The sequence below is a fragment of the Thalassophryne amazonica genome, chromosome 11 (assembly GCF_902500255.1).
Source record: "Thalassophryne amazonica chromosome 11, fThaAma1.1, whole genome shotgun sequence".
Classification (NCBI taxonomy): domain Eukaryota; kingdom Metazoa; phylum Chordata; class Actinopteri; order Batrachoidiformes; family Batrachoididae; genus Thalassophryne; species Thalassophryne amazonica.
Window position 1 is genome coordinate 61,387,642 of NC_047113.1, and position 13,115 is coordinate 61,400,756.

Sequence of the window (13,115 nt, forward strand, 5' to 3'; positions counted from 1 at the left end):
ATACTTATTTCTGTGTAATTAATTAATAATCCCAAGATAATTAAGAAGCACCAGTGGCCTTGGTGGCAAAGCAGACCTACACTCAAAAATCAACTGAAAACCACAACCGCTCCTAATTTCCATCATGCATGTGATAAGATTATTCACTGCAACACTCGCTAACTTGTCCAGCAACACATTGGGAATTTTATCTCCCAGAAAAAGGATTTCTCACAAACGACACAATCGCCAAAAGTGAGGAGAGCGCTCAGAGGTCTGATTGCTAACGCTATTTTATTCCATTAATAAAAGAGAACTCATGCTGTAGTGCACAAACCAAAGAATTTTTAAAAGAGATACGCACCTATATTGCAAGTACTCGGGCTAGCAATAACATGGCTGCTGGGTGTGAAAATGAAAACCATGTCAGCTGGAAAATAGCACGGACATTTGCGGTGCACTGTGCGCTGCTCTGCGTCAGGTTTTAAATGGGCACATGGGATTTCTAATTGTACATCAAAGCTTCTGTTTTGTTTCCCCATACTGGCAGATTCTGTTGATTAAGTGATAATAATTAGCATTTCACTCCACCTATTTGGAATCCTTTCATCCAGAACAACATTTTAAGCAGCTACATCTAATGGTACATTTATTATATCAATTTTCTTGCATTTTACAATGACAAATCACCTACACTCCCTCATTAAGCCAGTCATTTGTGCACCTCTGTAAAATATGCTTTCACTTTTGTCTAATAACACCCTGGAGGATCGTGGGAACCTCTCTCTCTCTCTCTCTCTCTCTCTCTCTCTCTCTCTCTCTCTCTCTCTCTCTCTCTCTCTCTCTCTCTCTCTCTCTCTCTCTCTCTCTCTCTCTCTCTCTCTCCTCTCTCTCTCTCTCTCTCTCTCTCTCTCTCTCTCTCTCTCTCTCTCTCTCTCTCTCTCTCTCTCTCTCTCTCTCTCTCTCTCTCTCTCTCTCTCTCTCTCTCTCTCTCTCTCTCTCTCTCTCTCTCTCTCTCTCTCTCTCTCTCTCTCTCACTCTCTCTCACTCTCTCTCACTTTTAAGATTTTGACTCCAATCCAGTGGAATTATCATGTCTGCACCTTTGGGGATGACTTTATTAAATAGAGCTGCATTTAGGCCCTCTCCACACAGAAACAGATTTAGGTGCATCTGCACAAGTTTTGCATCATTTTGGTGTTTCAACACATAAATGGCATTTTCGGCAGCCGACTATGACAGTATTTGAAAACGGGTCCCAGTGTGGGTAAATCTGCATCTCCGTGTGCACAAGCAACACAGAATGTTTCTAAAAAGATTACGTCACAGCATGTCATACATAATCCCAATTACTGTTAGGATGACAGCCTGTAGCATAAACTAACAAGCCATCATCACGGCAGGCAAAATGATAATAAATGAATCCTTTTTCCACATTTCTGTACAGTGCATTCAGTTTTATCGTGTGCTTTTTTTTTTTTAAACCTGCATTTTTTTTTTATCCTGAAGCACTTGCACAAAATGCATTGCATGGAACATGTTAATATACTAATAGGAACAGTAAAGTTTATGTGGACTACATCTGTTTTCTTCTTTTCCATGATTTGTAACTACAAAGTTTTTTTCCATGTGGCGATCCGGTTAGAAGAGGAGAAAAGTGAGCTTAAGGTGCGTTTACACATAACCAAGACGCGTTACGAATGTCATTTTTCTGTCATTCGTGACACATTCCTGACATTCTTAACGTGACTTAACGCATCTGAATAGGTTTCTTAATAGTGCGTGTTGGTGCGTGATATTCTTGATATTCGTGGAGCATGTTTTTGCCTGTCAAAAAATCTTCCATGAATGTCACACACCACCCTCATTTCGTCTCACGTCGTGGAGGTCGCAACTGAGCGTGTTGATCCATCTTGATGAGTATTGATCCTTAATAGAACGTGACAATGTTCATAGTGGTTCCTGTGATGGTTCTTGGAGCCCAAACTGTCACTCGTTATTACGAAGTGACACGGAAACTGTCAAGTTTTGACACAACTTGTAACGCGGCGTCACATTTCACTGCGCGCCACGACGAATCAGTTTTCTGTCACGTGCGCACAATTAAACTCAGCTCCAAGTGTCATTCCACAGTTCCTGCTGAAGCTCCTCGGGATGCTCCTGCAGGTGTTTCACCTGCTGTTGTAACCGATGAGCGGGAGAACGGGTCTGAGCAACCAGAGGAGCGAGAGGAGACTCACGTGCAGCCAGACATCTCTGCACCTCCTCCAGTCCGGTGGAGGAAGAAGCGTGCACACAATTAAACCCTGCTGCACCCCATTCAGTTTGATTCCTGACACCGAGTCAGCTAAAAGTCTAATTTCAGTGCTCTTCAGCACGCTCCTGCAGGTGTTCCACCTGCTGCATGTGCCTGATGTTTGGGAAAATGGGCGAGACGAGAGCCACATGAAGCCACACATCTGGCTCTGTCCTTCTCCTCCTCCTCCTCTCTGCACCACTCCATGGCACAGAGCCCAACTACGCATGCAGTCACAAAGTTATTCTGAAAAACTGGAGCGATCTGAATTTGGTTGGATGAATATGGGTTTGTGTGTGGAGACAATTCACCTCGTTCACAACGTGACAGAACTTAACGATGCGCTGTTACGCGCAATAGCGCACAACAACACGGAACACTATTCTTGACCGTGCGTAATGGTTCCTGATAATTCTCCAGCAACACGTGCCATTAATCATAACGTGTGGTAACAGGTTGCAGCAATTCTTGAGGACTCCTGACACCTCTGCCCCAAATCATCACATTCGTGATCAGCGGCCAAGAATGTGTACTTCGTGGCATTCGTGACTTGTCGTTATGTGTAAACGCAGCATTATGGTTACAATAAATAAATAAATACATACATACATAATTGTATTTTTCATGGCTGTGTTGTTTTCCAGCCATAGAAAGTCTAGTGAAAGGTGCTAATTATCCAATGGTCATGATTCAGTTGATGCCGTCCGCTTGAATGAGGGAGAAATGCGTGTGTACACACACACGTGCTAAGGAACAACTTTTAAATTTCGTTGCCCCAAAAGGGTCATTCCATGCCAAGTCAGCCAGTGGTCCCCACATGACCCCTCCAAAAAAAAGTGAAAAACACTGCACTTGCTCCCCAGCCAGAGAAACAGAAATACCCCAAGTTTTAATGAGCCAGCTCTAATACTTTAGGCACAGGAGCTGTTTCAAAATCGCAGCATTTTTGTTCGTATTCGAAGAAAGCACTTTCTGGCCAACTTTGGAGAGCAATATAGCCTAGCCAAATTAAGTGAAACCCTTCAAACTTAGTATCCTAGGCAAAATCATAGTGGGAAAGCCATATCTGGCATCAAAACAATGATATCTGGCTTAATTTTTATCCAACTGTTCTTAAAAACTGCCAAAAATGGTATATTTTCTGAACGAGGTCTTACTTTGAGCATGCACTGTGTCAAAATGGATAAATACTCACACTTCTCTTTATAGGCATAGAGTCTCATGAACTACTTCCAATGCCAGAATGTTTCAATTTTGCATTTCAGCTTAAATTTTGCTTTCAAGAGAAAAATTGAAGTTACGCAATTATACCCCATAATTGACCACAAAAATCACCAGGTGAGCAATTGATAAAAAATTTTAAATTTCAACCATGCAATTATATGGATGTAAAGATTATATATACTAAATTTCAAGTTTGGGCAACAAATATTTATATATTTTTAATTTTTCTGAAAAGTTATAATTTTTATGAATACAGATCGAACAACACATGATATACAATGTCAGGTAATCTAAAAATACTTTCAAGGTTTACCTGAATTATTAATTTCTCATTTATTTAATAGTTAAATACACAGTGAACAAGTAATATTTCCTACACAATCTTTAAATTGCACACATTTGCAAACAAAGTACTCTTAATCTAGGTATACCATGTATACCAAACAAAGCAACCATGTCCGAAAACTAAAGTTCTTGGGTTATGTACAGGAAAACGTGTTTTCTGCAGACACAGCACAAGCAAAAAGGCTAATAGTAAATCAGCTACTGTAATAATATTTGTCATCAGTATGCATGTTATGTGTGCAAAAACCCTGGGCGAAGTGACTCAACTTTGTTCTGATCACTGTCATTCAGACTGTACTTGCGAGCACCAGCATCACTCAAATCAACAAAATTGTGGAAGCCAACTGTATTACACAATGTCTTTCGATGACATTAATCTTGCAAAGTCAATCCTAGAGCACATTTTGCCTCCATGATTGATGAGAATATGATTAGGCAATGGTCAGAATTCCCAGGGAAACCAGGTTGAAATTAGGTTGTTCAGTTAATCCCACCTTCTGGGAAATTCTAAATATAGCCTGACCTTTTTCTGGGAAAGTGTCAAAATTATCATTCATTTGGGTACCCTGTGCTGTTGCATCCATCAGCAATACAGTTTTTTACCAAGTTAAAATAATTGTATAATTATTATAGCTATTATGTAATAACTATATATTCACATTTCTAGCCCACTGTTTAAGACTTAACACCATATAGTCAATGTGCGATTTCATACAATATTGCCTATTGTAAAAAAAATAAAACAGAAATATTTCTTGCCCAAACTTGAAATTTAGTATATATCATCTTTACATCCATATAATTGCATGGTTGAAATTTCAATTTTTTAATCAATTGCTCACGTGGTGATTTTTGTGGTCAATTAGAAGGTATTTTTGCGAAAAACTGAAATTGCACAATTTCAGTTTTTCCCTCACAAGCACAATTTTGGCTGAAATGGAAAAATGAAACATTCTGGTGTTGTAACTGATTCATGAGAGTCTATGCCTGTAAGGAGAAGTGTGGGTATTTATCCATTTTGACACAGTGCATGCTCAAAGTCAGACCTCGTTTAGAAAAAATACCATTTTTGGCAGTTTTTAAGAACAGTTGGACAAAAAAATGAAGCCAGATATCATTGTTTTGATGCCAGATATGGCTTTTCCAGTATGATTTTACCTAAAATGGTAAGTTTGAAGGGTTTCACTTAATTTGGCTAGGCTATATTGCTCCCCAAAGTTGGCCAGAAAGTGCTTTTTTCAAATAAGAACAAAAATGCTGCGATTTTGAAACTGCGCCTGTGCTTAAAGTATTAGAGCTGGCTCATTAAAACTTGGGGTATTTCCATTTCTCTGGCAGGGGAACAAGTACAATTTTTTTCTTTTTTTTGGAAGCGGTCATGTGGGGAATTTTTTAAAATTTGACCCATGTGGCATGGAATGACCCCAAACCAATTTTATGTATCATATTTAGATGAGCTTTAATGCATAATAGAATAGAATGCTTTTTATTGTCATTAAACACAAGGTACAACAAAATTAATAGACAACTCCCGTAGTGCAAAGGTGTAAAAGTAAATAAAAAAATATAAATATAAAAGACAAATAAGAATATATACACGTATTTACAAGGGAGCCAGTAGGTGCATACGAGGTCTGTCAATAAAGTAACGGCCCTTTTTTATTTTTTTCAAAAACTATATGGATTTCATTCATATGTTTTTACGTCAGACATGCCTGAACCCTCGTGTGCATGCGTGAGTTTTTCCATGCCTGTCGGTTACGCCATTCGCCTGTGAGCACGCCTTGGGAAGGAGTGGTCCCGCCCCCTCGTCGGATTTTCATTGTCTGGAAATGGCGGAATGAAAAGGACTTTTTTCCATCAGAATTTTTTCAGAAGCTGTTAGAGACTGGCACCTGGAAACCATTCTAAAAATTTATCTGGCTTTCGGTGAAAATTTTACAGGCTTCACAGAGAATAACGACTGTTACTACAGCTTTAAGGACCCCTTTAAGGACCCCTTTAAGGACGCTCACCGCGCTCCGAGCTGCGACGACACAGCAGAAAACGCCAGATCATTTCTAAGCTGATGGCTCTGTGGATACGAGACCATCGTGTGCTCTTTCTCTGGTTATCACAAGAGCTGGACATCAGCCATTTTCCGGCAGATTTCACTTTTAACAAGAGATTTTGTCATGGAAAGCCGCGCGGAGGCTTCGCGCGTAAAGACCGATTCGCTCTGGAAGCGAGACGAACACCTCCGTTTCAGCGTGTCATGGGACAAGTTTGGACATGCCTGTCTCGGCTTTCAATGCTTACCAGTCCAGTAAGTATCAGAGAAATTGTGGAGAGCTGGACATATCCAAATTGCTGGACATATCCGATTGCCGAGACGTGCGGTGCTGTGGATTTTGCCGCAAGAAGTCTGTCCTTGCAGCAACGGGCCGCTTTGCATTAAAACAGCGAGCGCAGCGGAGGCAGAGAGCGGGAGAGGAAGAACGGCGCCCGCTGTCAATGTCATTGCTGATCTGAGCACACAGATCTGTATCTCACATTCATTGCAGCTTATGTTGAAACCAGGACGTGTATAAGTAACATTACTAACAGATAAAATCAATTTCAATGCAGGATCGGACTGAAGGCGGGAGCGCGTCGTCTTGTTCCTGACGTCATGGAAATGATACGGCTATACAAACTGTTTTCACAGAGGGCTAAATTTTAGCTGCAAATTTGTCATTTTTAAAAGAAGATTTCTCCGCTGAATTACAAATTTGGGCTTACAGATTTACTTTACTGCATTCACAAGGGTCTTATAAATACATATCAGCTATTTCTTTCTGAAATCTGACCACATTTATTTCAATGCAGGTCTAAAAAATTTTACGGGCTTCACAGAGAATAAGGACTGTTACTACAGCTTTAAGGACCCCGTTAAGGACGCTCGGCGCGCCGCGCTCCGAGCTGCGACGACGCGGTACAAGCCACCGGACCATTTCTGAACGGATGGCTCTGTGGATACGAGACCGTCGTGTGCTCTTTCTCTGGTTATCACAAGAGCTGGACATCAGCCATTTTCCGTCTGATTTCACTTAACAAGAGATTTTGTCATGGAAAGCCGCGTGGAGGCTTCGCACATAAAGACCAATTCGCTTTGGAAGCGAGACAACGGAACACCTCCGTTTCGGCGTGTCAGAGGACAAGTTTGGATATGTCCAGCTCTCCACAATTTCTCTGATACTTACTGGACTGGTAAGCATTGAAAGCCGAGACAGGCATGTCCAAACCTGTCCCATGACACGCCGAAACGGAGGTGTTCCTTTGTCTTGCTTCCAAAACGAATCGGTCTTCACGCGCAAAGCCTCCGCGCGGCTTTCCATGACAAAATCTCTTGTTAAAAGTGAAATCTGCGGGAAAATGGCTGATGTCCAGCTCTTGTGATAACCAGAGAAAGAGCACACGACGGTCTCGTATCCACAGAGCCATCAGCTTAGAAATGATCTGGCGTTTTCTGCCGCGTCGTCGCAGCTCGGAGCGCGGCGAGCGTCTTTAAATGGGTCCTTAAAGCTGTAGTAACAGTCGTTATTCTTTCGTTTTCCTTTCATTCAAAATGAACTCCATAATATGACCTAGACTGTCATCCTCATGATGGGGAGACGCTTCGCCCTCAGCATCCTTTTTAATGTGCTTAAACTCCAGATGGTGCCATGCTGGGCAGCTTGTTCTTTATATGTCCTTTTGCGCCCAAACAATGATGATATACCCTGACCAGATCCATTTCTAATGGAAAAATGTATTACACTGTCTGCTGGTTTGTTGGGTGATTGGCAACATTTATGTGTCAAGACAATACTGACTAACTGAGTGCACGTTTTACAAATTGTGGCCACATTTAAGTAAATCGTGCCCTTGTTTTACTCAAACGACGCTTAAACATGCGCACAATTCGTCCTGTGTTCTTGTTTGTCTGTGTGTTTACTGTTCTCTGTGCTGATAAGAGTTTTTTTCCTCATTGTTGTGGCTTCTCGAAGGCAGCGACCTTGAGGGTTTTGTTCTCTTCCTTACCTTGTGTGTGCTTTTTTTTTTTTTATATGTGTTTATGTACCAGGCCGGCTTATGTCTGTTACGTGTGTGTTGTTTGTCTTTGGGTCGGTCATGGTTTGCTCAGCCCTGCTGTGACCTAAAGCAGGGATGTACATCTACAGCTGGTCCCCGCGCGCCTTATGGCGACTTCTGCTCCTAACTGGCAATTAGGATGGGTTAAATGCAGTAGACACAATTCATTGTGCAGGGAACATGTTCCTTTGTGCATATGACAATAAAATTCTTTTGAATCCTTGAACAATATCAAAAAACAAGCTCTCTCTCTCTCTCTCTCTCTCTCTCATATAATTGTGTTATAAACCAGTCACCATTTGTTTTATTATACATCTGTGTAGTTAAGTAAAATAATCTTCACGGACGATTCGCTCGCGCGCACGTGAAACAATAAAAATACTGTCTTGCCACTGCTGCTGCTCTCCCCTTAAACACATCAGAGGAGGAGTTTTAAGGTTGATATAAGACTGACTTTTGGTTGTGCAAGTAACTTTTTTTGGTGCAAGTAATTTTTTGTTACTAGCACCAGTGCAAGTAAGTTAAAAATGCATTTGGACCCCTGTTTTGGCTTTGAATAAATTCTTAGCATTTCTAAGACTTCACTGGTGATTAGATTGTATTGCTGACTCATCATGCCTTTTCCCTTTTCTGTTTATTATTCAACCAGGGTTCTAGTTTTTGGAATCCACCCAAGTGCAACTGAGTATAAAACTTCCAAAGTTAATTATGGGTGCACGGGTTTGATCAAATATAAAACATACATTTCATCATTTTCTATCAAAAGCTCATCAGAATATGATACAGGACTATGGGGTTGCAAAAAAGTTCTCTCGTGTGAATGCGCACGCACGCGCGCACACACACACACACACACACACACACACACACACACACACACACACACACACACACACACACACACACACACACACACACACACACACACACACACACACACACACAGACACGATAGGAATCATGACAGCTTCTTTCTGTGCCTCTCTACCTTGGTTATTTTCCAGCTGTAGAAAGTCAACTGAATGACTCACACAACACAAAGTGCCACATACAGGCCTGGCATATGTACTACAGCTTTTCTGGGGAGATTTGAGCGTTTTAGTGTGGACACATAAATCTTCGTTTCAAAGTAGCATTTTATTGTGGCCAGCCTAAGGCACACCTGTGCAATAATCATGCTGTCTAATCAGCATCTTGATATGTCATACATGTGAGGTGGGATGGATTATTTCAGCAAAGGAGAAGTGCTCACTAACACAGATGTGAATAATATTTGAGAAAATAGGTCTTTTGTGCATATAGAAAATGTTTTAGATCTTTGAGTTCAGCTCATGAAAAGCAGGAGCAAAAATAAAAGTGTTGTATATACACAATAAAAAAAAATTATTGCATCTTTATTACAAATTTTTTTTTGTAAATTATTGGGCATATTATAAAGAGAACAATGACATAATGTAACTTTTTTAGGATCTATTCCCCAACGAACCTTAGCGAATATTTCCGAAGAGAGGGCCAAAGGATCGGTTCACTGAACTTGTGTTTTTGTGCCCTCCTGCTACAAAACACACACATAGTTATCACTGGTTTAAGTGAGAGTCCATTTTAGAGATAATTTTATAAATTACTTATTATTTAAGGAAATGTTACAGTTACATGTCATGTCAAATGTGAGGAATATGATTTTTTTTTTTTTGTCATGGACGATCAGGAGCCATGCGTTTACCTGAAGTTATTTTGAAAATATTCGTGTTTATGAGGAAAATTTGTGCCAAAAACCTTAGACTATACAGAGAGAGAAAACAGGAAATAAAGAGCTAGTTTCACTTTCAATATAACAAATCCTGGTTGGAAGTTCTATGAAGGAGAAAGCAAAGTGACTTTTCTTAGAAATGCCTCACCACCTTTTATTTATAGTGAATGTGAAAAGGAACAGTGATGTAGCTGCTAATGAGAAGGCAAGGTGGGGGTGGGGTGCCGCCAGATGTACAGTGATGCACAATCTGCATTTAATGAATTGATAGGGGACTCAGTGGCAGAGGAGGCAGGTGGGGGAAGCAGTGATAGCAGGAAAAAAGGAAGACATATAACATACCCATACGTGACTCCAGCAATGGTGCACTTCTTGAACTGCATCACGTTGCAGGTCAGGGTCCCCGTTTTGTCAGAGAAAATGTATTTCACCTGTAAGGACAGTAAACAGAGTGACAGTATGACACATCAACATTTTACATACTATAAGAGATGTGAACACATTAACTGACAGTTTTACAAAAAGAATAAGTTGTTTTAGTTACCTGACCCAATTCTTCATTCAGATTGGATGTGCGAGCCATTGCGGGTGTGTTTGTGGGCTCATAGTGCATATCTGTGTCCTGAAATAAAACAAAGAACAGCAAATGTAACCTGACAAAAGCAATGAAACTTGAGATTAAAAAAAATATATTTTAGGTTCTGTAGCACAGGGCCTAAAACACACGGCACAAATCCATTTGGGGTGTGTCCAAACACACATTACTATCTAGGTTATTTTGACCTTAGACCATAGTGCTGATTGCAAAGGGGTGGGGTTAATGGCTCTCATAATTCAATGGCGTGTTGTGGGCATTTTGTAGCCAAATCATACCACCAACCAATCACAGTGTCACTGATCATCCACTTTAAACATGTGCCAAAGGCACACAGTTCTGTGATATTAGACATAAAAAGCAAAGCTGCGGAGAGGATTTCTGGTGAGGAAACAGACCTGCATGGACAAGCAAGCCTGCAAGCACCGAATTAGACGGTTTCAAAAAAAAAAAAAAAAAAAAAAAAATGGATGTTGCCATGACAGCTGAGTAAACACCTATGGCAGCTGTGCCCAACCCTGGTCCTGGAGGGCTCCTGCCCTGCATGTTTTGTACCTGTCCCTGTTCCACTCCCAGGCAATTAATTCTATCGGGTGTGATCAGCCAATCAAGAGCTGGAAGACACCATAAAAAAAAAAAAAAATCAGGTGTTACTTGAGTAGGTCGATATGGAAAATATGCAGGGCAGGGGCTCTACAGGAACAGCGTTGGTCACAGCTGACCTATGGGAATGCTGCATCCTTTATCCTTTTCGCTGTTTGAAGAGCATCTACTGAGCGTGCCTGAGGCATACACCTAAGCCGCTGCTGTTTGGAAGGACTGACCCGCTGCATGTAGAATGTTTAATATTAAGCTAGAGCGGTTCATCTGTCTTTTACTGCTGTGCACTGACAGTTAGCGTCAACTTTGTCTATTAAAAAGGTTGGCGTGTGTGATAGCAGCACCGTGTTTTGTGTCAAAGCAAGGGTTGTTAGAATAATAATGTAGATCATTAGTAGATATGTATTTGTGTGTTAACATTTAACATCTGGACCTCTGAGAAAATTGAATCCTCCCCTGTTCATCCACTTGATCTCTATACAAAGCTAACTGTTGGTAGGGAGAAAAGCTGTGTTAATGCTGCATGTTTTTCAGTGATGATTTCTATTATTTACTTATTCTTATTATGTGTGTTCAGTTTCATAACCATATTTTATGTAATTCACAGTAGATAGTAGACGGTGACACAGGAGTAAATTTGCACTCCTGTCCCATCCCACTCCCACAGAAAAATTCCTGTCCCATCCCAATCCGGGGTCAGACAAAAGAAAAAAAAAGAAAAAAAAATTGTGTTCCATCCTACTCCTGGTAAAATGACTCCTACTCCTGTACCGTTCCCATTTTTTCCTTCTTTTAGTTTTTAGGCTTTAGTGTTCTGCAGTTTTATTTCAGAAGATATGGCATCAATATGGCAACTTATTGCCTTAATTCAAATTAAAAAAAAAAAACTTCACTAAAAGAGACAAAACATAAATAATGCATGGCCTGTGGTCTTACAGTTTTTCAAAATGTGCTGGTGGTGGACATGTAATGATCCCGACATTTACTTCTATTTCTGTAACTGCAGACTGTATGAAACCAACATATTTCATGTTTTGTGTGGTCACCTTTATTTTTATTTATTTTTTGTTAATATATATCCATTCCTGGCCTGTAGCAACAGGGCAGTTTATTCTAAATGTAAGAATTAATTAATAATTTTTACAGCCAGTTTTCTTGAGAAATGTCAGAGGATGAATACATGAACATTTCCAAGTGACTGAATATTTTTTAGACTTCATTTATATCAATCATTCAGAAATACAAACAGTGTAGTACTTTATAGTAAATCTGTGTCAGGTAGGCAGTTCTCAAAAACTAAACGTCCATGCTGGAAGGAGACAAGTGAGGGAAGCCACCAAGACGACTCTGGAAGAACTTTTGGCTTCCGTGGGTGTGAGTGGAGAAACTGGGACTAGTGCAACATTTTTATTTTTATCTTCATTTTACATATAGTCCCAACTTTTTCTGATTTGTGTTTGTTTCTGTTGCATTTCTGAAATTACAGAACTGCTATAAAGAAAAGTGTGAACATTATATTGGTTTTTCAAACTTTGTAGAACAAACGCAAACACCAAACTCTTATAAAGAAGGAAAACATACACAAACGTGCAGGAAAAACTGAACAATGCAGACTGATTTGTCTCATGATTTTTGAAAATAATAAGAGGTAACTTACTTTGAAATACATGAAACATGGAGCTGCAGCCTAATAACTTTGAAAAATAACAAAATCAGCATCTTGTATTTTTATTCTGACTAGAGTTCATTTCCTTTTTTCTCCTCAGTCACATTTTGTGCTTGAACATAAAACGACATAAAATAAATATCTTTGGAAAATAACAGCCTGTTAAAGTTCAGAGTTCTCACCTGCTTTATGTGATTTCTAGCCTGAAGATCAGAAAGATATATTTTTTTAAACTTTTAATTAAATACAGGTCTGTGCATAAAGTAACGGTCCTTTTTATTTTTTTCAAAAAATATATGGATTTGATTCATATGTTTTTACATCAGCCAAGCTTGAATCCTCGTGCGCATGCGCAAGTTTTTCCACGCCTGTCGGTTACGTCATTCGCCTGTGAGCACATCTTGTGGAAGGAGTGGTCCCACCCCCTCGTCGGATTTCCATTGTCAGGAAATGGCGGAATGATTTGGGCTTTTTTTTCCCATCAGAATTTTTTCAGAAACTGTTAGAGACATGGAGCTGGAAACCATAAGAAAAATTTATCTGGTTTTCGGTGAAAATTTTACGGGCT

General features: G+C 40.0%; 1 protein-coding gene across 1 annotated transcript in view; it reads right to left on the bottom strand.

Moving 5' to 3' along the window:
- Positions 1-13,115, bottom strand: part of atp8a1 (ATPase phospholipid transporting 8A1) — a 265,900-nt gene that overhangs the window by 141,735 nt on the left and 111,050 nt on the right. Inside the window, exons 13-14 of the mRNA XM_034181944.1 lie at positions 10,231-10,308; positions 10,029-10,117 (exon numbers count right to left, since the gene is read on the bottom strand). Coding sequence (XP_034037835.1) covers positions 10,029-10,117; positions 10,231-10,308 — 167 coding nt within the window. The remainder of the gene's footprint in view (positions 1-10,028; positions 10,118-10,230; positions 10,309-13,115) is intronic.